At 39.9% G+C, this 26,560-nt stretch overlaps 1 protein-coding gene across 2 annotated transcripts in view; it reads right to left on the minus strand.

Moving 5' to 3' along the window:
• Window positions 1-24,719, minus strand: part of coro1ca (coronin, actin binding protein, 1Ca) — a 44,991-nt gene extending 20,272 nt beyond the window's left edge. The window contains exons 1-3 of one of the 2 annotated variants that reach the window (XM_088076796.1): window positions 22,643-24,719; window positions 18,188-18,208; window positions 5,079-5,275 (exon numbers count right to left, since the gene is read on the minus strand). In XM_088076796.1, the coding sequence (XP_087932922.1) occupies window positions 5,079-5,275; window positions 18,188-18,208; window positions 22,643-24,713 (2,289 nt within the window). In that variant the 5' untranslated portion in view covers window positions 24,714-24,719. Of the gene's footprint in view, window positions 1-5,078; window positions 5,276-18,187; window positions 18,209-20,429; window positions 20,585-22,642 lie in introns of those variants that run through there. The other variant, XM_042487661.2, reaches the window with a different exon arrangement.
• Between the last annotated feature and the right edge of the window lie 1,841 nt (window positions 24,720-26,560).

Here is a 26,560-nt window from a genome sequence, read left to right on the forward strand (position 1 = left end):
TATATATATATATATATATATATATATATATATATATATATATATATATATATATATATATATATATATATATATATATATATATATTAGTACTTTCACTTGAGGCCATTTCCTTGTTTTTTGTTTGTTTGTTTTTACTTTCTTTTATTGTGTTAATTTTCTTGTAACATGTTACTTATTTGTTTTGTTTTTTTTTAAATCATTTCCAGTTAATTTGCTCATTGCCTTCCTCCCATGTTTTTGAGAGAAATCAAGTAAATGTGCTAAGGTTTCCAGGAGTATAACTATGGCATGCTTTGATAAATCACAAAAGTGATATCTAGCTGAGGGATATAAATCATAGCAACTGTTACGATGGACTGAGACTTCCCTTCTCATATGCTGAGCAGACAGACAGGAATTATCAGGAATGTTTCACTGAACACTAGCTAGCTGCTGCATTCACTCCCACAGCTTCCTTCATATGGAAATCAAGGAATAAATTAGCAGGCATCCTGCTAAGAAAGAGAAAAGAAGAGATTGAAAGCATGAGGCAAGGGAATGACATGTGTTGAGTTGGACATCTGATGCCCTCTATAAATCTCTGTGCTCTGACAGGAGGAAGCAACAATGCACATGGCTGTGCTGAGTCACTGCGGGCCTGCCACACTAACCTCACCCTACTGAGTCACACGTAGACAAGACTCCACTGGTTGACAACTCAGGCTCAGACTTCAGGTCCAGTAACAGAACCACAAAGTCAACCTCTGAACTCCAAGGCTGGATTGCACTGACAAGATTAACTCTAAAACCTGATTAAATCATGGTTTTAGTTTAAATTTTGCACCACGCTTTAAAACTTGATTTAGATTAAATTAAAGACTAAAGATTACATTTAGACTTCTCTTTAAAGCTCAGTTTAGTTTTTGCTCTAAATCTAGATTCAATTTAATTCTGTCACACCAAAAAATTTAAACTCCAAATTAAACTGTGAACCAGCGTTAACTTAAACCTACAGCTGAGCAGGTTTATTTTTTACGATGGCTGCCTTTTTGAGATGAATTGTGCAAAATTATCAAGTTCCTTCAAGTATCAAGTTTTGTTCAAGACAGTTAAGTTAATTTCCATATATATAAAATTATGACAAACAGTGGGTTTTCAGATTATAAGCAGAGGGAGTACAATGGTTTTTTGAAGGCTCATAATTTCAATAATTCAACAAAGAAGGTGCACAGTTGCATATGGCTTAATTGTGAAGGGGAAAGGAGCATCATCACACTTCTGCCTCCCCCCAGCTGAAGTGTGGTAATGACAAAGGACCGCACTGAGAGTGAGCGTGGGACAAAGGCCCTGAGCAGCTGGCTGCCAACAGAAACTGGGAGCAACACAGCATAGGCAGATGGGTTAGCCGGACAGATGCACTCTCACATTAGAGATGGGAAGGGGTGGGAGGGTGCGGGCGTTTAGGGGATGTGTGCCCTTGAAACAAAAATGAAATTAGATCCAGGTGATACAGAATGCAAGTCTCCTTCACTCAGGCACAGAATTTTATCCACAAAGCAGGACCATGTCTGACAAAAGTTTAAGTACAACAGACACTTTGTACAGTCAGAGCATAGAGAACTCCCATAATGAGCCCTAAAACTCGGTGCTCTGTTGGCATTTCGCACTTCTGGTTCCCTCATCTCAGTGTTTTTGGGAAGGGTTGTGGTTTGTTCTACAACATAAAATATGTCAGCAAATACCCCACTCGCAAACTCTGAGGCTTTTATGTGTCAGTTGCTAACAAGTAGCTAAATGACACTACAGAACCTCATCATGCCAAACTGCTCCGAATATGGCTTTACAGCCTCATAGCGGTGGCGAGGCAACCATAGTGTAGTTCGTTTTAGCCTAGCAGCAGCTTTTAACTTCTGCCGATTGCATTTAGGCTTCAAAGATCCTAAAAGATTATCTTGCCGAACAAAACGTGACATTATCAAAAGTTTGTTTACCACAGAGCTTATTTTCTGCAATAGTCAAAAAAAAATCCCATTAGCTTCTTGAAGAGGGAACCAGGGCAAAGCTAACTTCCAGGTCGACCTAGAGAAAAACATCATCCCTGGGGCACTCTTAAGAAAATGGAGAAGCACACTGATTCACAAACGCATTATTTTAATCATTTTCTAATTAAGAGGCAACATCATGATTCAGTTTATTAGAAATAATGTTAGATGCTGAAAGCAACTCTATTGCTGATCCACTGCATTGCGGTCTTGTCATATCGTGTGCAAGAGCAGACTCGGCCCACTTTTGAGACCTGCATTGCCAGCTGAGGCTATACTGAGATTTCCAGATGGACCAGCTTTGTCAGAAAAAATCATTTGGGAATACTATGGTGATAAATGCCAAAAATAGATGTTAAAAGAATAAGCACAAATATGTTGTTCCTATGTCCCAACAGCTGACTTTCCCCTTAATTCTACACAGCAAAACAGGTTTGGAGGCAATACAAACTGGTCACACTGTGCAACGTTTAACATACATACACAAAACACACACTATTATTCTTGAATAGCATGGTGTTCCCCTTTCAGTGTGTCAATGCATGGCCTGTTGAAATGAGGAAAACACTATATCTGAAGGATTAGTCTGTGTCACGCCTGCCAGCTCATATGTGGGAAGATCTAAAAATCAAGAGAGCTTTTTTAATCTCTCACTTGGGGAAATTGCCCGAGGTTTGCTCTGCACAGAATGACCTCAGTCTCTCGTAACCTTTTCGTTCAGTAGTGAAAGTAGACTTTGTTCAGTAGACACACCATGACTGTGCTGGTATATGGCATGCAGAGGGCAGCTCGTTCAAACACAGACACAGAGAGGAGGGCAGGAGTGTGAAACTGGTCGAGCCTGCAGCCCACCTCCAGTGCAAGCCTTGTATTGAATGAGGTGCTGAGAGGTGTAAGCTGTGCGATGACAGGTCTGAGGATCCGGTCCCCTATGCCAGAGAATTCTCAGATGACATGGCAACGTACTGGTGTACACTAATTACAGGCCCAGGTTAGATCTGTCAACAGTCTCACAGTACTTATGTCACTCACAGTGTCAGGACCTGCCACTTCACTACAGCTTGAAAGCTGCCAAACAGAAACAACAGCAGCTAGCAATTCACCACTATCAACCATAATTGCAACCAAGGGCTCTCTAGAGGACATGCAAGAGCCCCCCATTGGATTCAGTCTGACCTCTATTGAACTGTAATTAGCCCCATTATGACAGCAGGGTTAAAACAAAAGCGGGGAATGTATTCACCAAGCTGACTTGTTTACAGCTAACACTCTTCAAATGCCGTCTTTCCCAAACCAAAAGTAATTCTAGTTGGAGTGCAGCGAGTCCTTATTTGGAGGCAAGGATCAGGAGACTGCTCGCTCCAGGGCTTGGAGGAGTTTCTGTTGTACACATGAGGGTGTTTGAAACAGCCCACTGGTAAACATTAATCCCAAGGCACACTGACACGTAGAGTCATCTGTCCTGCTTTGAAGAGACGGTCTTCAATGCAAACTATTATTTTTCGTACACGAAACAGGGAAATTTGGCTGTTAGTTACTTTCACAAAGTAAAAGGGGGGAAATCAACTCAAGTCTCTCTACAGGATTCCCACATATTTTCATGGACAAAATTTAAAAACTTTTCTGTGACTTTTTAAAGGACCCATTATTATGTTTCTGAGACCATTCACAATCTATAACAGGAACAGAACTGTATGGTATACTTTAATTCAAAAGTTGATTACTGTATGAACATTTATCAGCAACCTTTTCCAATCTCTAATAGTTGGTTTTGTTCATATTTACTTCTAATAATTTGAACTACAGTCCAAGCACTTACAGTATATGAGTCCCCTAGTTTTCAAGCATTAGGGGAAAACGGAAATTATTATACTATCAGTGTATTCATGATGCATTTGATTTTAAGATCATCTCTGGATGCAACTCTGGAAAACAAGCATACACTAATTAAGACTCAGAATTGGACGTGGAAGGTTATCTACACAACATTACTGCAACAATCAATTGTATTCCAAAGAAATACTTTTCCAAAACTTAAATTGATTTTTACAAATTTCATGACTTTTCTAGGTTTTCTATGACTTTGGGAACCCTTTCTCGACCTTTTAAGTGCTTTATTTTCAACATCCATGTCAGTCCAAATGTGATCCCAGAGAGCATGGCTTTCCTTCTCTTTACGTCATCACTGATGTGAAAACAATATAATTCCTCCATCTAAAAATATCCTGACATAATTTGATTTACTTTAATCATCTGTAACCAAAGCATCACATGCATAACTGCACCCAAATGACACACAATGCCTTCAAAAGGTTAGCAATACACCATTTCAATGCACCATTTTTTTCAGAATAAAGATGGAATATATTACTTCAGGGTTTTTCCTGGCACCAAATAGGGCAGTGGTGGTGGTGGTAGGTGCCGCGGCCAAATACACTAATATACACATAAAGTGCCAAAAATCTAAACTATGCCTTTTAAAAGAAAAAAGAAATAGTTCACAGGATACAAATTGAGCCTTTAAGCATCACCAAAATGCAGCCCCATTACAGGGTAGTTGCATTAAAGTTTGTTTTTCTGAACATAGTTCACAGCCTCCTATTTTTCTTCATTCCCTCCTCTTTGTGTCTGAGCTGGGTGAATTTTTCCAGCTATTGTGGGTCAAAACCACTGGCTGTGTTGTAATATCAAAAAATTTTTTTTAGTAAAATTAAATGTTTTTTTCACAAACTCAAAGCTTTGGATAGAACAGGTACATGGTAAGCATTTTGTCACTCTCATGCACCAAGGTAACCAAGACAAAGAAGCCAACTTAATTTCCGAGTAAGATGTACAAACTACCAAAAAACCGTGATTAACTAATGCATTGTTAGATACTCTGTGGAAGCTATTAATAGCATAAAGAAGCAGTAAATGCAAACGTGCTTACACACCTGGTTTATCTGCACTTAAAGGTCGTAGAGGGCAGCTCTGATTAACGTGCCCTCTCCAAGCACACAATACACTGCTTTTCCACTGTTGCATTAACTACTAAGTGATACACCATAAACTTACCTTGTGAAGAGGGAGAACAAGGAATGCTCCTCCACCACTGGCATCAACAATTATGGCAACAAACTTGGGGTTGACTGCACAGAAGGAGCTGTCCCATGTGACCCTTGACACCCGGATATCATCGTAGCATTGGTCATTCTTCGCATGCTGGCCAAAGACGTGACGGAATTTGCTTTGTCGCACAACACGTTTCATATCTGTGCAAAGAGCAGAGAGGAGGATTTAACATGCTAGTTTGCAATTTAAGAATGCAAGTATACAGGATTAAGAACTGCGATATGAACCAACAGACTACTTGAAAGACTTCAAGAACATAATACATCCCATCCACACATTGCAGCAAAGCCCTTAGATCATATGTTAGTTTTTTTCCATAACGTGTTGTACTTTCTTACTCTGAGGGTGTTTTGTTACAAACCACTACAATTCGCTACTCTAAGGGTCTCCCTGGAATTTCTGGGCATCATGGTGCTGACAGTTTCAAAGAAGTATATTACCAACAGATGTTGTAGCTTATGAATATGAATTTAACATCAGATTTTGGAAGGGGGTGATAATGTTACAGTAGTGTATGATGGTGCAGCTTCATTGCAACTCTGACGCAGACCTTTCCACATTTTGCTTTGTTACCCTTAATTCCTCCTTTGGGTAAAAAGAATAAAATATGATAAGTTTGAGCCAGCCATGAGCCATTCCTCCAAACAACACTCTCTTTTATTTACTATCCACCATGTGGGTTCTCCTAACCTCAGTGATCACACAGCAAGCATGTAGAGTTTCTTCAATCATAAATTAAAAGCGCCAATGCACCATGGCTCACTAACAATATTTTTGATAATGTTTGACAGTATTTTCTGGTGGGCAATTCCGACAAAGTACTTATCTCTTAGAAAGTGGTGCATATGCACTCATTACTTAATGACAAAACTACAAAAAATGTTTAACATCCAAAAGGAGTTTAAAATGTTCAGATTATTTCAGATTTCATAAAGATGCAACATGTGTACAATCAACAACAGAGCAAACACAGGCTTGATGATATTTCATATTACTATTTTCATATGCCTGTTTCTTTTCATCTTAATTTGAGCCAAATATTAAACATCTGAAATACTGACACGCTTAACATGTAGCACACTTAAAAAAGAGCCACTTCCAAAGGATAAAAGGACATACCCAAAACAAACAAAAACAGACTTTGTAGCTGTTTCAGCTAAAATCTTCACCAAGACAAGAATCTGCTGGCAGACAAAAGAGCTTAGGAAAAATAAGCCCATTGAATAGCTACAAGCCCAAGTGCAGTGCTTAAAATAACAGACCATTTCCAAAGATAATGGAAAGCTGGCCAGTTTCAGATAAACGGCCAGAACTGAGGTCCAATCTAACCTACAACCTGAAGAAAGACAAAAGCTCTTAAGTGGTTTTGGAAGCTCCTCAAATCCTTTTTTTTTTTTTTTGGACACAGCACATGGTAACCGTTTCCCAGCCTGAATCACCAACATGATAAAAGCACAGCACAGGATGTGGTATATGTTTTGGAGGTGGTTTTTCATTGAGTGTGTGTGTGTGTGTGTGTGTGTGTGTGTGTGTGTGTGTGTGTGTGTCTGTGTGTCTGTGTGTGTGTGCGCATACGCGCACCAGTGTGTGCGTGTGTGTAAAAGAGAGAGAGGGAGACAGAGCAAGAGGGAAACAAAGAGTGAGTGAGCGAGAAATGCTTGTATGGCATGTTTCCGACAGGACAACGATCACAACACAAGCAGGAAGTTCTTCCTGTCGGGATGTGGGAGTGTCCTAACAACTTCTCTGTAAAACACGTCAGTCATTACAACGGTTTGGTTTGGATGTTTGCAAACACTAACAGTGAGCTAAAAGAAAAAAAAGTTCAAATTAGATAAAGCAGTTAATGACACTTGAGTGTTTATCTTCCTTTAATTAAGGATTTTCAAGTTTTCACTAACTTACATAAGATTCTCTAAATCTCCCTCTAAATTTATCTGGATCAGAAGTGCATTTGTTGAGGAAACTGCAATGAATTCCTTCAGGAAAGGCTGACGCAGACCAAGAGCCATGTACCCACATCCGATTATAAACAGCATTCAGAAATCTGGGAAGATGCATTATGGTTAAAAAAAACTTTGACATACATACTTTTACCATACATAATCCGTTACTTTTCAAGTCTGTCAAAAATGGGATGAAGAAGAGTTCCTCTTCCTTAGGCAAGGGAAATTTTGTCATGAGGAGTGAGGCTTGTTTGCTCACCTTTGAAGCTACAAACTTGTCACATAATCTGGGTGGAATAGAAGCGGTATCGGAACAGACATCTAAATCAGTTACCTGTCTAGTGGGAGACATAAGGCCCTTTAGATTGCCTTTTCAAGGCAGAAATATTGCACCGTTATGCCACCTCACTGCTCTGTGTTAAAAGAATGATCGCAGAGTCAGGGGTGCCAGAGTGGTGTCACCTTTGAGCCAACAACAGAGGTACTAAAAGCACAGAGTCAAGGTCTTTGTGAAAGGGAGAGCCAGCAGGGCGGGATAATGGGTGGGACTACTGTTTTGTTTTGACTTCATGTTATGTGTGCGACCCACCACGGGAGAAGTGATCGCAGCTTGCAGTAGTCATCGCATATGGATCACAGGCCCCCCAAGTTAAAACAAATCAAAATCGTATTGTGGCATGCTTTTGATATCGGCACATATCGTATAGTTGTCCAAAGAATCGATATATTGTATTGTGATGGAACTGCTGATTTTCACCCCTAATGCCATATGATTTACACAAGTCAGATGTGATGGTACATCTGTCATCTCTACACAATATGCTGGTGTGCTCGCATAGCTATAAACTGATGCAATGGTGAATAGCCCAAGGTCATATGAAGTATCTACTGATTCTCTTGGCAAACATGTAACTCTTATACAGATACAGAAACAGAACAGATTGGGACCTCAGCCAACTACCCTTGTTAGACACAACCCAGAAGAACATGAATTTGACTTCTTGTGACTTCACGTCTTAAGACTTCAGGTCTGACCTGAGTTGATAAACAGCCAAAACTGAGTATGTTCTGTTCAAGGTTTTAGTTCCAATCAGGTATAGAAATGTACCACCATAGAAATCTTAATTTAAAACGTATTTAGTAACTAAGACAAAATTTATCTGGCCCATACTCTGTCTGAAACAACTGTTCAAAGACTAGCAGCACAGTGAAGGTGAATATATTTCACCATTGCTATTCCTCACTCTTATTTTAGGAAGTTCCAAATTATATTCAGCTACAAAATAAATCTGAAAAGCTGGAAATCATAACGCAGGTACAAAAAGTTGCTGCTATGGAGATGATACACTGTCTTGTCTAGTTGCAGAGGTGTGAACTGACAGGTTTTTAGGACGTTGCAGACTAGCACATTGCAAGTAGTTGTGAGTCTCTACTCGTCTTGTAGCAAATCTTTGGTCTGAGCTGGGCTTAAGGATGTGGCAATGGACCTGAATATATCATGAATATGGAGACTGCCTATCTGTCTATCATAAATGCTGACCTCTGAGTATACATCAGAGGGCTGAGTAGTAATATTCCTCTCCCCGCCTGGCTGCATCACTGAAAATGTCTCATGACTGCTCTCTTTGGCATGCTGCTCTCTGTGCTGGGTATCATACCAAGTCTTGTCTGCATTAGGTAAAGCCGACTGTAAAATAAACTTTCAGCAGTACAAAGTTGTGTCAAAGTAATAAATAAAAAAATAAAAGAGCAAAAAATTACTTTATGCCATGGGCAACTGCATGGGTGTTTGGTTGGCTGCAATCTGTCTCCAAGACATGTTTAGCAACACAGACATGCTGCTTAGCAACATCAGGGAAATACCAACACAGGAAAGAAACATAATACGAGAGTAAGCAATACAAACTAATGTCTTAAAAGGTTACTTATCATGTCAAAATACATACAGCTGTTAAACTTATTTATCTCTCTATGTTTAGAATTCATTGCCTGCAAAACCAGACCAAATTTAATAAGCTCAGGTTGCCCTACAAGATTTTAGTCTGGAAAACATTCATGGACAATGAACTGTGCTGCACAGCTGGAAGTAGGACCAAGCAGCAAACTATGGAAAGAGACTGAGATGATGATGAGAACAAGCAGAGCTTTATTTGGAGTTTTAACAGAGCACTGACACACTGTGTCTGAACTACTGAGTATTGTGAAGAATTACTTAGGCATAGTAAAAATAAAATGAAGCATGACTGCATGGCCTATTGCTCACCTGAAATGTGAACAGATTTTGGCAGACTAGAGTGAAATGGTGAAATGTGTCATTGCCAAACAGCCATATCTTTCTAGGTGGTAAAACTGTATGGTACCTTACCAAGACAGGTGCAGCAGTTTCATGATGATATTGTTGAGGTGAGCACTTTTCATTGATCAGTTTGTTGGATAAAGTCTGACCCCATCATCTGCAGAGTAATTCTTATTGATTACATACCTAACCCTCATAAATGTTATTAAGCCTTTCCCATTATCAAAACAGAACAACTAGTGAAATTATCCTGCTGTTCTTGGCTCTTAATTTGCAGCAGAATAGTACACTCTTTTATGCAGGGGAGCTTTATAAAATGTGCAGTTTTATCACCACAATAGTGTGAGTAGCCTTGACAAAACAATCACTGCATTCTTGAGTATGTCAGGTCTGGGCCTGCACAAAGATCTGCAGTCATACCATACTTAAGCTCCACAAACAGTAGGAAATACTAAATATCATATGCTATATCAACCACTCTGAAGGCTACAAATTAAAGCTGGTTTGGTCGTAATATGTGTAATATGATAGCTAAATTTGTGACCTCTGATACATTTACAGAAATAAGGCATCAATTAGTACTGTACATTATCACTAAAACTGTCAGCTTGGATATTAAACTTCTATGACAAGAAGGTAGGGCTATAATCAGCGAACACGCTGTCTGTTAGAGCAGACTGGGTGGGGTTGCAGCTGATTATGTAACACTAGGTGAGTTAGCCTTGTTGTGTGGTAGGGGTGTAACAACACATTGATCAGGATTGACATATCAATTCAATGATCAATGATTCAAAAGTGACAACCTCAATGCGGGGTCCCCAGACATTTTTAACAATACATTTTCAAAACTTTTCCATTAGAATTTGCATGACTTTATTTAAGCATCTTGGAATGGGTAGGACTATATAATCATACAGCTACATAGTACATCATTAAACACATTTTCCAGGCATTTTGCCAACTTTATTGTTTCTTTGACATTCCCACGGTCAACTAGCTGCATGTGCCAATAGACTAGACTTGCACATATGGTCACTTAAAAAAAAAAACATCTAAGTCATGTCTGTGATTTACACCCTTGCTATGTGGTAGTGGTGAATCCTGATTATCCTTTTTAGGAAGATGTCACCATTTCTTAGTCACTGGATGCTAGCCAGGCTTAGCAGCCATTCAAAGATACACAGTAACAACAGTTAAAGAAGAAATAACACTGTGTTTTTTTTACCATTGGGGAATTTGCTATATTATGTCAATCATTACATTTAAGTCAAGAGCAATGTACCTGCACATAAACCAATCACTGTTCTGATTATGTCCTGGACTAGGGACTTACAACAAACTCAAGCTGAAATGTTGATAACTTAAGGCTCAACACAAACCTACACTCATTTTTTAACACTCAAGACTCCATCACCTCAGTGCTACACATTACAAGACCTGTGTTGAGCCTCCCAGGCAAAACTTCCGCCAAGGTTTCAAACAAACCTCACCTCCCTCACTGGGAAGACAGCCATGGGCAAATGCCAAACAAAAACTCCCTTTTCCAGCAGGACTCTTATGTAAGATCATCATCTCTCATCCGCACCTGATGACCTGAGCCTGACACAACAAGCAAACCTACAAAGAGACCAGGGACGGCAGAAAATGAAGGTGGATGCTTGTTGTAAAGCTTGCTTATGGTTGGACACCTATTCCTTAAAGTAGCACATTTAGTTGCTGGTAATGCATGAAATTGTGTAAAATTTGATAGACCCACTGACAGGCATAGCTGTCCAATATTGTCTTCAATTTTATTGAAGCAAAGTGGCAGCTGGACCAAGCTGAGGTGCGAGACAGTGCTTTGTGTAAAGCCCTATTCCAGCCACGGCTGAGCTGAAATACCTCAGCGGCAGCGATGTGAATGAGTGCACTCACAACCAAAGCTTTAAAAATGTCATGTCACTTCTGTTTATAAAAATGTGTTTGCATCTACAGGGTTCTGTGCCGTTCTAGACTATGAGGCAAAAGACATAAGCAAAAACTGAACTTTTAATTAGTCACAATCAATTTCAGAGTTTTGTGGTAACAGGTAGGATTTAAAGAGAAGCACACATGAAACAGAGGGAGAGGGTAACGGCCATTGTGCAGCAAGTCTGTATTTTTTGTTCAAAATTGTTGCATGTTTAAAAATAAATACAACCTCACACTGTGTCAATCTTGTTTTCACACTGACTCAGAAACTTTCGTCTGTTGTTAAAATTTTAAGTTTTCTGCATTTTTCTGGCATTGTCGGAAGCCTTTAGAGAGTTATTTGACCATGAATCAGTGAAGAAAATGTCACATAGCCTGGTGGGGAACGTCTACAACAAGAGAGAAAAACGGGGCACACAGTATCTTTTCATAACTCAGATTGCTTACTTTCAACAAGTTGGGTAGTAATAATCAGGTGGATGATTATTACAAGGAGGAGGATGTGGATCGCACACATGCAGAGACTGTGACAATGTGGAGACAGAGAGGGAGGACAGCTCAGCCCCCTCAGCTGCAGTGCCAAATGCAAGACATGAGGAGAGAGTGGTGACAGCCAGGGAGGTAACTTCAGCGGAGGGAAGCAGGGGAGTAGAATTTGTCTTGTGTTGTAAATTTTCTCAGCAAATCAGACAACAGTACACATCAGACTCAGTGTGCATGGTTTGTTCACGTAAGTTTTTCTTTGGATGATGGATAAAAAAATTAAAAAGAAATCGCATCTGGGAAAAAAAATGTGTGCAAAAGAAATATCTATATATAAAAACTTCTGTAATACTTAATAATAATTTCTACTGATAAAAACTGAACAATAAAGTGACATCTTTATCTCTCAATACTACATATTTTTTATATGAAAACACTAAAACCTCGACCTAAAGGCAGGAGCCAAATTAAAGAGTCAACACTGAATCCTGCAAATAAATTATTTAATATTCATCTTTTATGACCCAGCCCCTTTCACAAACATTAACGTCATCATGATCATGGCTGACATTTGCATGCAACAATGTCAGCAGGGGCTGTGTCGAGGCAGAAAAAGGCTGGCACCAGTCTTACAGCTTCAGACACACACCAGAGAGATAGAGACAGAGAGACAGAGAGCGATAGAGAGACAGAGATGGAGACACACCTTGGGGGAATGCTAGGCTACTCTCAGTGACACTCTCCTGAGATTTACAGCTCAGTGATCCAGCCCTAATTCAAGCAAAAAGACTGCAAGTATCTGTTGGGGCAAATCAGATGGAAGGAGAGCTATGTACCTTATTGCCTCTTGAGCCAGCAGAGCTGACCCTGATGTGCAGAGACAAAAGGAGGACCCCACAGCCTGAGGAAATGACCAACAGGAAATGGAACCAGTGTGACACAGTTTCTAGCATCCTTCACTGCATCTGACAATTCTGTTGAGGAGATGTGGGTCTTATGAAAAAATTGAGTGCCATACTTCCCTCTCATTGGTTATTCTGACCATACTTTAAGATAACAAACACATTATATTGTTGTGCTTAGGGCTGGGCGATATAACTAAAAATGTTATCACGATAGAAAATTTTCATTTGGTCGCTATCAGTAGTTATCTACCAAAAAAGTGAAATGATTATTTCTTTAAAGATTAAAAGCTGTTTTTCACTCCTAAGTGAAAATTTGGAGAATGTGCAGAGACAAGTAATATGTTGCATCCTCACTGACAGGAGACATTTAATGCTGCCTATACCTGCCACACTCAGTGATGTTCACATATTCCAATTAAAACATGGGGCAACCCCATTCTGCCAAAAGCTATTTGTAATCCAACTGTTTTTCATTGACAGGGCTCAAAGACAATGACATTATTACATGTTATTGCCCCACCCTGATGACAATGTCCCAGCAGTACTAAATAAACTGTTGTTTACAGAGACGTCACAAGACAAAACTTGGGCTTCTGGACACAGATGAGATTTACTAAACCGCTTACCTACAACACTTAGACAATTAGATCCCTGCTAGTACGGCAGATAACCAGCCTAACCAGGATTAAAACTCACTGCTTATTACGGCTCTGCTAAACTGAAAGATAATGGCTTGCTGTGGACAATTGCAAAACAAGAGTGAACTGTGTTTGCATAGACAAACTTTCTTTAGAAAGACTTCATTTTCACCACCTTGTTCGGGGGATTTCATTGCGTACTTGGTGAGTGAGATGTGACATAACATGAAAATCCTGGCTGCAAATCAGGATGAGCTGATGTGGGAGAGGGCGGGCCAGGACAGGAGAATTAGAGCAGAATTATGGCAAAGCCTAAACAGTCTACACAACACAGTTATTTTAGAAAACTGCTGCAGACTGTGTACTTCTGTATACTACAACTGCATTTATGTATCTCCATTAATATTCCATAAACTTTTAACATAATACATGGCACGTTTAAATATATATTTGAGATACTTCTTTCTGGGGTTGTTATCCTGAAGGGGTATTGGCTGTAATGTTGACAGAACATAGACCTGTTTCTCACAACAGGTTGAGCTTAACTTGACAGCAAAATCCACAGCCTTCATGTGAATCCAGAGAGACACTAACAAGAAAAATAAGTGACCATAAACCACTAATTTTCAGAGTAACAGTTTGTCTTTTTGTTTGTTTCCTAGCCGTAGAAAAGCTGAAGACATAGTGGTAGCTACATGTGCAATAAAACAACTGTCTTGACATGGCATGGAGTCTAAAGCTCAGGTCGGGCGGGCAGGGCTGAGATGCTTCTCCTAAATTCAGCAGAGAGGAGAGACAGACTGCAGGGTGCGCTTCGTGTAGCTCTGCATATAAACATCTGTCTGACAGCTGACTTAACAGAAAGAATTGGATGCTCTATAAGCTTAACATTCCCGATTAAAATAAAAAAAAAATATTGAATGGTCCCCAATCTGATGTTTGAGATCAGATGGGGACATCCATAGTATTTAACTGTTTAAAAGTTTCATATTAGAACTTAACAGCCAGTAGAGGTCACAGAATTATCTTTCCCACACTTTTCTATCCCTGTCACCCCACGCCACCAACACACACACACACACACTCACACACACTCACACACACACACACACACACTCACACACACACACACTCACACACACACACACACACACACACACACACACACACACACGAGTGATGTCGCCTCAGTGCTCCCTATACACTGGCTGCTTTTTGCCTTTTGTCACCAAGACCGCATGAGACGCCACCTAAATCCCCTTCCTGTAACCAGGGCCACGGACCACCATTGTAATCAGATTCCAGCTACATTCCAGTGCTTTTTTGTTACAATGAGATAAGGTGTTGTTTTTTCACCTCTCTTCCACCCCAAGTGACCATGCAGCCTGTGCTCTGCTCAATTTAAATAACACTGGAACACAATACATCACGCACCAGTGTTTCAAGGAATGCTATTGTATTATTTTATACTTTATAGGAAATGAGATTTGCAGACAGGGGAGCAACATGGCTAAAAGGCAAACTCATTGCTCGGTAAGACCCAGACAAGACCGATTACCAGGTCCAATCAAATTCTGGGTAAAGGTTATGAACATCATATCAATAATAGCAAGTAGTGTGTAAGACATTTATAGAAAACAGTATTTCAAAACCAGAGTTTGAATGATGAGGTTTGGCCAACTTCCTAATTCCAAAACAGGGAACACAGACTCCTTGGATTTCAGACATAGGAAACATAAATGTCAGAACATGTCTGCATGTTTAGAGTGATCCTGACCATGCCTTAAAATGTACTCCAGCACAAACCCTTCTCCCAACTGTGAGACTTAAAAGACTAACTCCTAAACTACTTATCCTACTTAAAAGTCAAGGTTTAAAAAGAGACTACTTTAAAATCCTATTAAATGACTCACAACAGGAAAAGCTCTAGTTTTATATGAGTGTTTGTGTCGGGTTACTTTAGTATCTACAGCAACACAACCTGAACATTTAACCTCTGCCTTTCGCTTGCTTCTTTCCTATCAGGTGATCAACACAACCAACACCACAAGAGGACAATGAAACAACCCAACCTATTGTTCAATAAAACACACAAAAAAACTTTTAAAGATTACAGCTTGAGAGTACAAAGCATGTCCCGTCCTCTTCCTGATCAGCTACTTCCCCCTCCCCCAATGAGCAATGTACAAACCAGTGCTCCATTTCAGCAGATGTTGTCAGCTGTGGTGGGAGAGACCAGTGGAAGAAATGGTATTAGGCTGTGTGTATCTGCTGGAGCTGCAACGCTACGATGCTGAAAGAGGTTGATCAAAACTGGAGATGGCGTCTGAACTTCATCTTTGATTGAAATTTTTATCAAACATGTCTCTATAAACCCTAATGACATAAATACAAGAGGGGGGAAATCATACACCCCATACGTGAAACAAAAAAGCTGAGATGGACAACTATTAAGACTTATATATTTAACATACCTATTTGTGGCTTATTCAACACAGAGTATGGGGTATGGGTTTGTATTCTTACAGACCTTTGATGGTGACACTAAGTTTGGGCAATGACAATAAAATTTGGCGCCTTGAAAAAAGAAACACTGGCACTGGAAAAAAGTTCCACTGTAAAATAAAGCACAGACATTGAAAATTGAAGTATTAAATGCTAAAAAAATATACTTATGTGTATTACAATGATTATCTCCTGATCTTTCCATCATGACACTTTTGAACAACTTTATGGGAGGTTTTATGTAAATTATGCTGTCTTTGCCCCTCCACCCACGCAAAAACAGTAGGCAAACTGAAAAATAATCAGGATAAATAAAAACTTAAATCACAATACAGGAAAATATATAAGTAATATAATTTTCAATACCTCTTAATTTTCTGTAGAAATTTTCTTCACATGCACTGTTTCTTTTTTCAATGCTAAATTTTACTGTCAATGCAAAAACTGACGGTCACTGTTCATATTCTTAAACAATTCCATATTATTTGAAAAGAAATTGTTTGTTGTCTACTGTGCAAGCAATTAGCAGCACAGATTTAGGCATGTGATCCCCTTCATCCTGAGGCTGGTGCAAACAAACACACTAACATGCCAAGCAGGTGGTTGGATAATAAGATGTTTCTTCCCACCTGTCCTCAAAGATAACAATCGGACATCTTGTCTGGAAAAAACTGTAGCACATAAAACCCATAGTTAAAATTAATCATAAATCTGTTGAATTTTTGAGTTGTGGCCAGTCGTTCAGACTCTTCTTGAAAGTGTGGACTGAGATAACATCTTGCCCAGACAGGACTGGACACAAACTGAGGTATGTCAGACATGTTAAAAGAATGCACTTTGAGTCCATCTGAGTTGAAGATGCCAAACTGTTGATCAAATATTCATTTTTTTCTCCACATGATTACGGATTCCCCCAGCAGACGGATATGAGGACAAACTCTAACAGGGTCGATATCACACTGCTGCTGGACTACTTTCTATCTTACGTACACGTTCCTTAGTCCACAAACCAGAGCCCAAGCCTGAACCCACTTCTTAAAGGGAAAATTTAACAATTTTAAACCAGCTTTGAAATAAATTAATTTGGGTAATATGTGTAGATGAACTGTGGTAATCTTTCATCCATCTCACCAGTGCCCAAATATCCCTCCTTTCCCCTTGGTGAAATTCTGCCAATTTACGTTATTTACTTCATTTGGAGAAGTTCTGCTGATTCTTGGGTATGTTGCTGGAAATACAGGCTGGACTCCGCATTTCTTAGTGTCCGCCAACCGCTGCCAACCTTGCTGCTGCCACCATTTACAGTATACAGCTGATCAAGAGACGCACCGGCCCCTCTCTTTATTTCTCAAACTCGGACTGAAATCTGATTAAACGGTAAAACTAGGCAGTGTTGATCGAATATAAGTCAAGATTTTGTAACTGCACAGTCTTTGTCTTGCCTACATTTTTTCAGGAACATATTTTAACATCCCGTTTCGCTGTAATGGCAAGAGTTTGTGAACAGGAAGTGGGTGCCACACTGCTTCCTGCACAGTGAAAATGGAAGCCGAAAAAACAGAGATCAAATTGTAAAACTAGGTGGTAATGATCAAATATGAACCAAGATTCTGCTACTGCTTTGCATATTTCTTGCCGCAAACGTTTTCAGACACATGTTTTAGTCTACCGTTTAACTGTAATACGAGATCCAGACGGCCGCCATTGTTTCACATGGACCATTCAACATAACGCCAGGCGCACAGCATTCCAGTAGTTGTAGGATTTTTACCACCTGAGCAGAAGCATCCTTTTTCTCTGTTTTCTCTGGTCATGTATCAACAATATCAAAACTAATTGTGTCTTTCTACTGCAGAAACGGCCTAATTTTATGTGAGGCCCTTTTTTTATATCTGTGCATTACTTCTTTTGACTATTTCAGTAATAAACAATAACTTCACATGCCAATGAGGGAACAACTGGTCTTTTCCAGACCTCCGTCAACACTGATGGAATAAGTGGAATGGATATATTGGATACTGGAGACAAATCTTAACAATCTTCCTGAAACCAATTCAAAATGTTAAACATGCACTCGTGAGTTCACCACAGCCCACATCAGCATTCTCTGCTTCAGCTGATAGGAACCAACTCTCACATCTCATGCTTATTTCCCTCTGCTTCCTGACCCACTTCCTCTCTCTGCTCTGCCATATGAAGGCAGGCTACACACTTCCAACGGCCTTGTACTGCGGCACAACCAGCAGAGGTTGATGCGTCTGGAATGGTTAACAAGCCCAAACACAGCTGTAATACTGCTGACTGTCGACCCTGGGGTCACTCTGTCAGCCTTCACCTGCTCTGCATCCCACTGCGAGTCTCGGCGAGGGAAACTCCCGCAACCCCAAAGCGGATTACACACGGGACCCTAAGTAACCTTGTTCAAGACAGGGGCTAAATATGCAAATTGTGTTGCCCTTTTGGCACACCAACCAATGGTCATTGGTGGAGTACAGATGGAGGGGTCACACAGAGAACTATTTAGGTCATCACCCAGCCACTGCAGGGACTATTTACAACTAAGATGTCTTAAACGCCTGTAATGATCTCCCCAAAACCCTCTGTTTTTGATACTCAATAAAAATTGCTTTTCCAGAATGGTGCTGCTATTTGCGAATCACATTACTAACAGTACAAAGGCAGAGCAAAGGCAACACTTGTGACCATGTCACTAGTCAATTAATTGATTAGCTGAGGAGCAGAAAATGAACTAATAGATTATTTCAGACATTTTATCAACTGCCAACTCTCTGGTTGTAGCTACTCAGATGTGAGGATTTGCTGCTTTTCTGTTTTGTATCATGACGCTACTTAAATATGTATGGGCTTTGGCAAATCAGGGCATTTGAAGACATCATCTTCAGCAGTAATAGCTCTGGAAGGACAACATCCTTTTATTTCACCTTTAACCCTTTTTTGTGTGCTGTGTTCAGACACCTTTCACAAGTATTTAAACTTTTGAACCCCAAGCACACTGGTTTGATCTAATGTCCTGCAAACTGCAAGATTGAGTAGATTCAGAAATTTTAAAAGACAGGACAAACTGTTACAGAAACCAATATTTACAATTATCATGATTCCATAATTTTTTTATTATTTTACAGAATAACATTTTTAATGTCATTTCCTTGTTTGTTTTGCTATTGTTTTTTTCCCTTTTTTAAAGTTATTTTTAATTAAAAAGAAATCCTAATAAAAATCAGAGGAAACTGATTTTTTTGGCCAATTTTCAGGTAGGTTTTTTTTGCAACTTTCTAACATTTATTTGTCTTTTTTGGGTCATTTCTTCTTAAGTTGCTCATTGCCTTTTGAAACAAATGAAGCCAATTTGCTCAGGTTTCAAAGTGTAGATAGTGTATGATTAATCAAAAAATAAACAAATAATTAATAATACTGATTAGACAGCCCTAAACTGACACACTCCGAGATTATTTCCCTGTCAGGACTTTCATTAGTAGTCTCACTCAATTTAATAACAACATATGTGGTCCAGTTGTGGAAACTTTAATAAAACACTACGCAGATTAGACCAATCTGGCAATAAAGTGACTTTGAATACAAGCAACACTGATAGTAAATACTCTACCCTGCATTAATCTGACTTGAACAAAATTAAACTAAACTCTTGTTCTGCTGCAAAATGACTTTAATTAAAAACAGCTGTCTACGTGACACTAATAGACTCAGCAACACACTCAGGTGCAGTACAGCGGTGTTTCTGCTTTCCGTCATTAATTATAACTTTTATAAAAGCTTAAGGTGGTTATCTGCACAGATTCTGCATAACTTCATGCTAACATTTCGGCACGTGTTCAGACCAAACAAGCAGAGCTGGTGGAGGACATGGTGATAATGCGTTTGGGTAACATATTTTCTAGCATGAAAGCAGCGACTATGCTATATGACCCTTTCCCATTTATCTTCCATACCAGTGTGTTAGTGGGTCAAATCTGAACCTGGCATCTGGATGAATATTGCGGATATTGGAATTAAATGAAAGAGCTGACAAAAAAATATTTGTCTCTACAAAATAAAGAGTTATTTCTTGGATATTTGTATGCTTGGAGGCGATTGTTCAGCCAGTATTCATTCAGGGTGCCAGGGGCCAGGGCGCGGTTGTGCTGCCTGCACCTCCGTGTATGTGGATCTATCGTTTCTGAGATAAGTTTTCCTGCCGCACTGTGGTTAGCTACCCCACCCCGTTCAATAACGTGCAACGACACATTCATGTCGGGAATTATCCACCAAACCCCACAAACGGGAGCAAAAAAAACTCGCTTGAAACCAGCATTTGCTTTCGTAATCGGTTAGAAACTTTTCTGGCATTGTCAGTTAACCGCCGTTGAAAGCTAGTGCTAGCTAAAAAAAAAAAAAAAAACAGTCCCACTGACTATCCCGATTCATTTTAGCTAGCGCATGCACTTTCCTGTCTGGACGGCTGAAACATGGAAAAACGAAAACCGCTGAAACCGATTTAAAAGTTAAAGGGCAAAGAAACACATGACAAACAAGCCACATAATCTATAACCTACCTTCTGTGAGGAAAATGAAAGTATTCCCGAAAGCCGAATGATATAACACAGCCCAACGCTTAACCACTGATTCCTCCCTCTGCCGGAGCCGCTGCTATGCTGCTGACACCGCGCGAGCTGTGAGCTCTTTCCCGACTCTGACGCTAGTCCCGCCCCCTGACTTTGCTTAGCGTGACCTGAGTGGATCAGTGGCTCTTGACGGACAGCTCTAAGAGCCAATCACAGTGACATATTGGACAACAAGAAGCAGGACTCACGTCTGCTGTCTTCAGGTTCTCAGTTATCAAAATAAAAAAAAAAAGAACTAAAAAAAAGCTACCAAAAATTAAAAATCTTTTCAGTGAATTTTATAATTTCCAGATATGTTGATGTTGATAACTCTTGTTCTATCTGTGGACATGATGATGAAACTTCAATCCACTTATTCTTTCAGTGTAGAATATCAATGAATTTTTGGTATGATTTTTTTCCCCATTTTTTTTTTTCAAATTCAGTTTTTGCATTCAGTTTATAGTAGTGGCTCAACTAAATGTTCACCAGAGTGTCTGCTTTATGGAAAAAGAAAATGAAACCCCCCCCCAAAAAAATCCCACTAACTTGCCCCACTAATTGTGTAAGTTGTTACACAACCTGGGGTATGTCTTAACAATAAGAGTGAAGTATTAAAAATCACAAAAATAAAACAAAAATACACTTACTTAAACTAACACATACACTAATAACCACATCGTACTAAGGTCTAACTCACTAATGTGGACCTATCAGATGCTTAGTACCTCACATGGAGTGAGTCCAAAAGTCAAGTCTGCTGCCTCAGTCAAGTAACCAGTAAAATAAATCCTGTTGCTGCGTACTGAAGACTTTTTGATGGCTGTGATATCCCAGACAGGGCAACTGTTTTGATCCTCTTTCTCTCATGCTTTCCATTTAGGCCTATTTGTTTATTTAATACAATTTATTCATTCATTAAATTATTTTTTTTGCAATATCTGTTTAGTGCCACATGACAGATACAACGTTCTTTGGAACAGAACTTATTCTCTTTCCCTGCCTCAAGCACACGCTTATTTACTATTATCTCCCTCTTATATTGCAGTCATATCATTTAGAAAAAGTGCACTTTTACTCACACAAAATATATACATATATTCTTATCCAACAGCATTATGGAGCAACTAAGGGACTGTTCCTTAATTGTGAAAATGGAGGAGGTGGTGCAAAACAAGTCCCTAAATAAGCCAAGAGGGCCCATGACATACACTGTATATATTGTACATTATTCTAAATTCAGCTGAGGCTATACTGATTTGTGTGGTAGAGTGCGTTTATGCATCTGTTCATGTACATGCAGCTTTGAGTGAGTGGGTGTGAATTTATGGATACCAGATATTTGGATATTAACACAAGTGTACATGTCTGAGTGATTCTATGAGAGGAAGTGATTCCTTTATTCTCTTAGATTTTTTTTAAGGCCGGTTTCTTTAACTTCTATTGTCTATGATAATACAACAGCTATAATATGCTATATTATATAATATGCTGATAGTAAATAAGTAGATTCACCGTACACAAGAAGGTTAAATTGCTTGTTGATTGTTTTAAAAGAAGACTGCCTTCCTCTCTGCAGTGAATCTACTTATTTACTATCAGTCTGATGTTTCATGCCATCACCTGCACCAAATTATAAGGACTAACAGTGCTGTGCACGGGGGATATCCTTTTGAATGAGCTACAATATGCAGTTTGTGACACACAGTGAAATAATAGAACATCCTTGCACAACATTTTTGTTCTTGATATCATTTTCAAAAACATTCCTACATTTCTCCTGGAGAACACAATGTACCACAAGTGTACTACAGTGCCACAAGATGGCATCATTTCACACATGCAGAGTGATACAGACCTTTGACAGAAGAAAACAGCTGTATTCCATCATCTAATCTATTTTTTCCCTCACCCTCCTTTAGCCCTGTAGATGAGGGTTGATGCAAGTGTTTGTGGTGGATCTGGCAGCCCACACTGTCATGTCAGGAAAGCAGACTTCACTGGTTATTTTTTTCTTTAAATTACAAATGACTCACTGATTCATTTACCTGTTATCCCTCAAGATGAGTCCTCCACAGATTAAACACATTTGATACTACAGTATACAGTGTATATATATATGTATATATATATATATATTGCTGTGAGATAGATTTTACCCTTACCTCTTCTCACCGATGGCTTCCTTTCAATAGCCTTGTCTGGGGATTTCTGAGCTGAGTCGAAAGCCGCCTTCATCTGTGCCACCTTCACAGACTGGCCCTGCTCTTCAGGCTTGACTTCAGCTGGCTTTGGCCTCTCCTGGTGCTGCAGCTTTTCATGCAGTTGAATGGACTCCTTTATGAGTTCAGACACCGGCCTGGATCTAGGAGTGCTTTGGGATTTATCTCTCTTTATGACTCTGTCATCTCCCTCTTTGCCAGGTTGTTCATCAGGTTGGCGCGTCATTGTATTGTCTGTGCTGCGTGTCATATAGAGATCCTGCCTCATGGCCTGGTGGCTTTCCTCTGAGGGGACTGCATCGACTGCAACCAAAACTGAGCCAGCATCCACAGCTGTTGCAGCAGTGTCCTCACCGGAGTCCTTCTTCCTCCTCACAGATTGAGAATCTGAGGATGCTGTGCGCTCGCTGTCACTCTTTATTTGTACAGGTAGTCTTATAGATTCGGTGTCTGCTGTCTCAGCAATAAATAAATGGCATGAGTCTGCAATTTGTCCATCACTTTTTGTGGGTGAGGACTTCACACCAGATTCTGATAAAGGTGCAGATTTCTCATTGATCACATCACTAACCTCACATGACGTTCTCTCAAGTGAGACAGCTGACTGTATGTTGTCTGAGGACAGGTTTTTAAAGGGGCGCATGTTTGGTTTTGTCTCCACATCTTTACTGACTGAAGCATCTGTTGAGCTGATGTTCTCTGCACTCTGACAGTCAGCTTTGGAAGAATTGGATTTGGATTTTGTGCGCGAGCTCTCATGCATAGTATTTACAGGCTGAAAACAATCTGAGTTGAGAGATCTATGAGCAGCGTCCATCTGTTTCATGTCCACATCCTTAATGCGATGACCTTTGGTTGCATTCTTTTCTTTGGGTGATTTCTCTTTCGTCCTCTTCACGTCACATACCGGTGAAGGCATATTTAAATCTGACTGATGGATTTTATCAGCCGATGGCTCTGTTTCTGTGTTATCAAGGGTCTTCTTTGCAGTGACATCTTTGTCATTTATGTCAACCTCTTTTATCTTTGAAAGAGCTTGGTTTGTCTCCTTTCTATCTCTTTTCAGGAGCTTCTCCAAAATAGAACTGGGTTCACTGGCTGGATCATCAGCGTCAGTGACTTTTAATTTTGTTGAAGAGAAGTCGTTCCAAACTGGCTTTACCTCACGTGCCTCCTCCTTTGTATCTGTTCTCTCTTTGGGAGGTCTACAGTGAATGGTATCACTCACTTCCAATAAAGACTCTTTCTGCAGACTGTTTTTCAAAGGATGTTGAGGCTGAGCTGTAGGCGGTTCCTTCCTCTCACTGAAGTGGCCCACTGTTCCTGTACAGAGTTTAACATCTTCAGCTTCGGCTATGACAGTGTCATACTGATCTAGTTGAACAGACGGCACCAGCTCACTTCCTGCATGAGCTCCACATTTTCCCATCTTTGTTATCACTGAGTTTGCATCTTCTGAGGCAACAGCAGAGTCAGACCTTTTATATGAGAAGTTTTCATCATGGGTCTCCTCATGTTGGACGCTTTCCTCATCCTGATTCTCCATCTTGATCTTTAAGGATGTGCGAAGCTCTTCCTCAGTCTTTTTCTCTTCTCTTTTGATTTGATGAAACAGCTTGTGTGCTCCAGCTCTTTCTTCAATCCTTGCACTTCTCTTTTGGTTCTTGTCCGTCTCCTGTTGATCCAGCGGAACGGTCCTGCCTCCTCCTCCTCCCTCCTTTCCTGCAGCCCCTCCCTGTCTCACCTCCTGTGCAGCGAAAGGGCTCACCGACAAATTTATGTGCTTCTGACTAGAAGGTGTTGTTGGCTCCTGGCCGGGGCTCCCATCCAAATCCTGAGCGTCTGGCTCCCCTGAATTTTCCCTGGTGTTACCAGCTTCTTCCTCACAGAAGCTTCTTTCCTCCATGACATCACCTGTATGACTGCCTGCTCCTCCAGAGTCAGGGTTTGGCGTTGTCTCCTCTGACCCTTCACCGAGGGCCTGCTCCTCTAGTTTATCCTGGTTCTGTCCCATACTGGTCTGTAGAGAAAAACGTCGTGTTAAACTCACAACAAAAGACCTTCCTCCCAAATCATGCCACACGTTAGGAATGCCAACCCAGAGGTGGTTTCTTTTGCCTGTAGATTCTCACTTATAATACACCAAAAAGCTGCAGAAACAGAAGAGGAATTAATGAGCTGACAGCTGCAATTCACATCACTGTCTACACATGAGAAAGGGTCTCAGTCTTGGGAAGAGGCCGTGTAGCAAACAACTCATAATCACAAAGGAGCTATTTTTATGTAAGTGGTCAATTGGAGTATCTTATGACTTTCTGTTGGGTTATTCATGCACTTGCAATGTCCACAGTCGCTACACTTTGAGGCAAATTACAGTCACAAGATTTTGCAGCAATATCACTTGTCCATTTTTGTTTGCCTTTTGTTAATTGGACAGCTGTGATAGACAGAAAAAGTATTGAAACATCTGTTTACAAATTTTTACACAACTTTTGCAGTATAATTCAAGTCTTATTGATCTAGTTGTTTGCCCAGTGCTTTCAAACACATGCATTTTTACCAATGCCTTACGCATAAACAGTGTCAGGCATGGACAAATAGTGCACCTGTTGAGTGCACTGTTCATACAGAAGTCTCTCAAATAGTAACGATTTAGTGAAAATGCATGTGTTTGGGAAGTACTGAGCATACAACTGAATAAACGAGACTTGGATTATAATGCACAAACAGATGTTATGATAAGGTTTTACTGTTATTAAACGTGGCCCCCTATGTCTTCAAATCATAAACACTTTTTCTCTTTTCTTAAACTCAAAAGAACATTGGTGAGTATCAATATACAAAGCATCAGTTTGGCGGTGAAGTGTTCCCTTGAAATGCACAAGTGATACTGCTGCAGACTGTCAAGTGACTCAGCATCGTCAGTGTTTAAGATATGAAACCTCATCTTCAGAATAAGAGTGTTGATATGACAAAAATCCGTGATTAATGACTTGGGATAATCAGCATCACTTCAGACAGGGACAACAGAAACACAGAGTCTGACCAATTGATTAATCCCTCTCAGTTATCATTGATGGTTCACAAAGTCTCATGACTGTCAGCAAATCTTTTTCCCGCAAGTCAGTCTCTTATGCCACACTTTTAGTTGTGAGAATGTTTTTCTGATTTGTATTTAGTAATTTATTAAAGCACAAGTCAGTCCACTTTTTGTGTGGTCCCATATCTTACATGAAGGAGGAAGACATGATGTTAGTAGTAATCCAACTTTGGATATTTTTTGTATTTAGGCTCCTTTGTGGAACATTATCATGTGCTGTTGGCTGCAGTTGCTCTTGTGTTAGTAGTAGCGGTAGGAGGAGGTGAAATGAGAGCACTTGTTACAAAAAAGCAGAACATAAGGAAAAAGCTAAACACCATGTTGCAGAGACCAACTTTTGCATGAGACTCTAATTGTCTAATTGTTTAATATGTTTTCACCCACTAATCTGCAGCAGTAAGCAGAGAAATAGTGAAGCACAATGAACAATGATCCGGACCATGAGTCTGTTTCCTGTCTATAAGGCCACATGCCCCGTCTGTGTAACAACATATGACTGCTGCTGTGTTATCATCTGACAGGCCTGCACACTGGCCAGACACATGGCTAATGTTATCACCCTACAATGGTGGCACAGCTGTTTGAGGAGATACAAATACGTTGTTTTTCATGCTGTGATATTGAGAAAAAGAGGGCAGAAATACATGACAGGACAAAAAGATAAAATGGAGAGACATCAATAAAACAACTAACAGAGATATCTGTCATCACATGGACTCATCAGGGTGAATCCATCATAGAGATCAGTGGAATTTACTCTC

The sequence above is a fragment of the Plectropomus leopardus genome, chromosome 4 (genome assembly GCF_026936395.1).
Source record: "Plectropomus leopardus strain MGB_pleo_1.0 chromosome 4, ASM2693639v1, whole genome shotgun sequence".
Lineage (NCBI taxonomy): Eukaryota > Metazoa > Chordata > Actinopteri > Perciformes > Serranidae > Plectropomus > Plectropomus leopardus.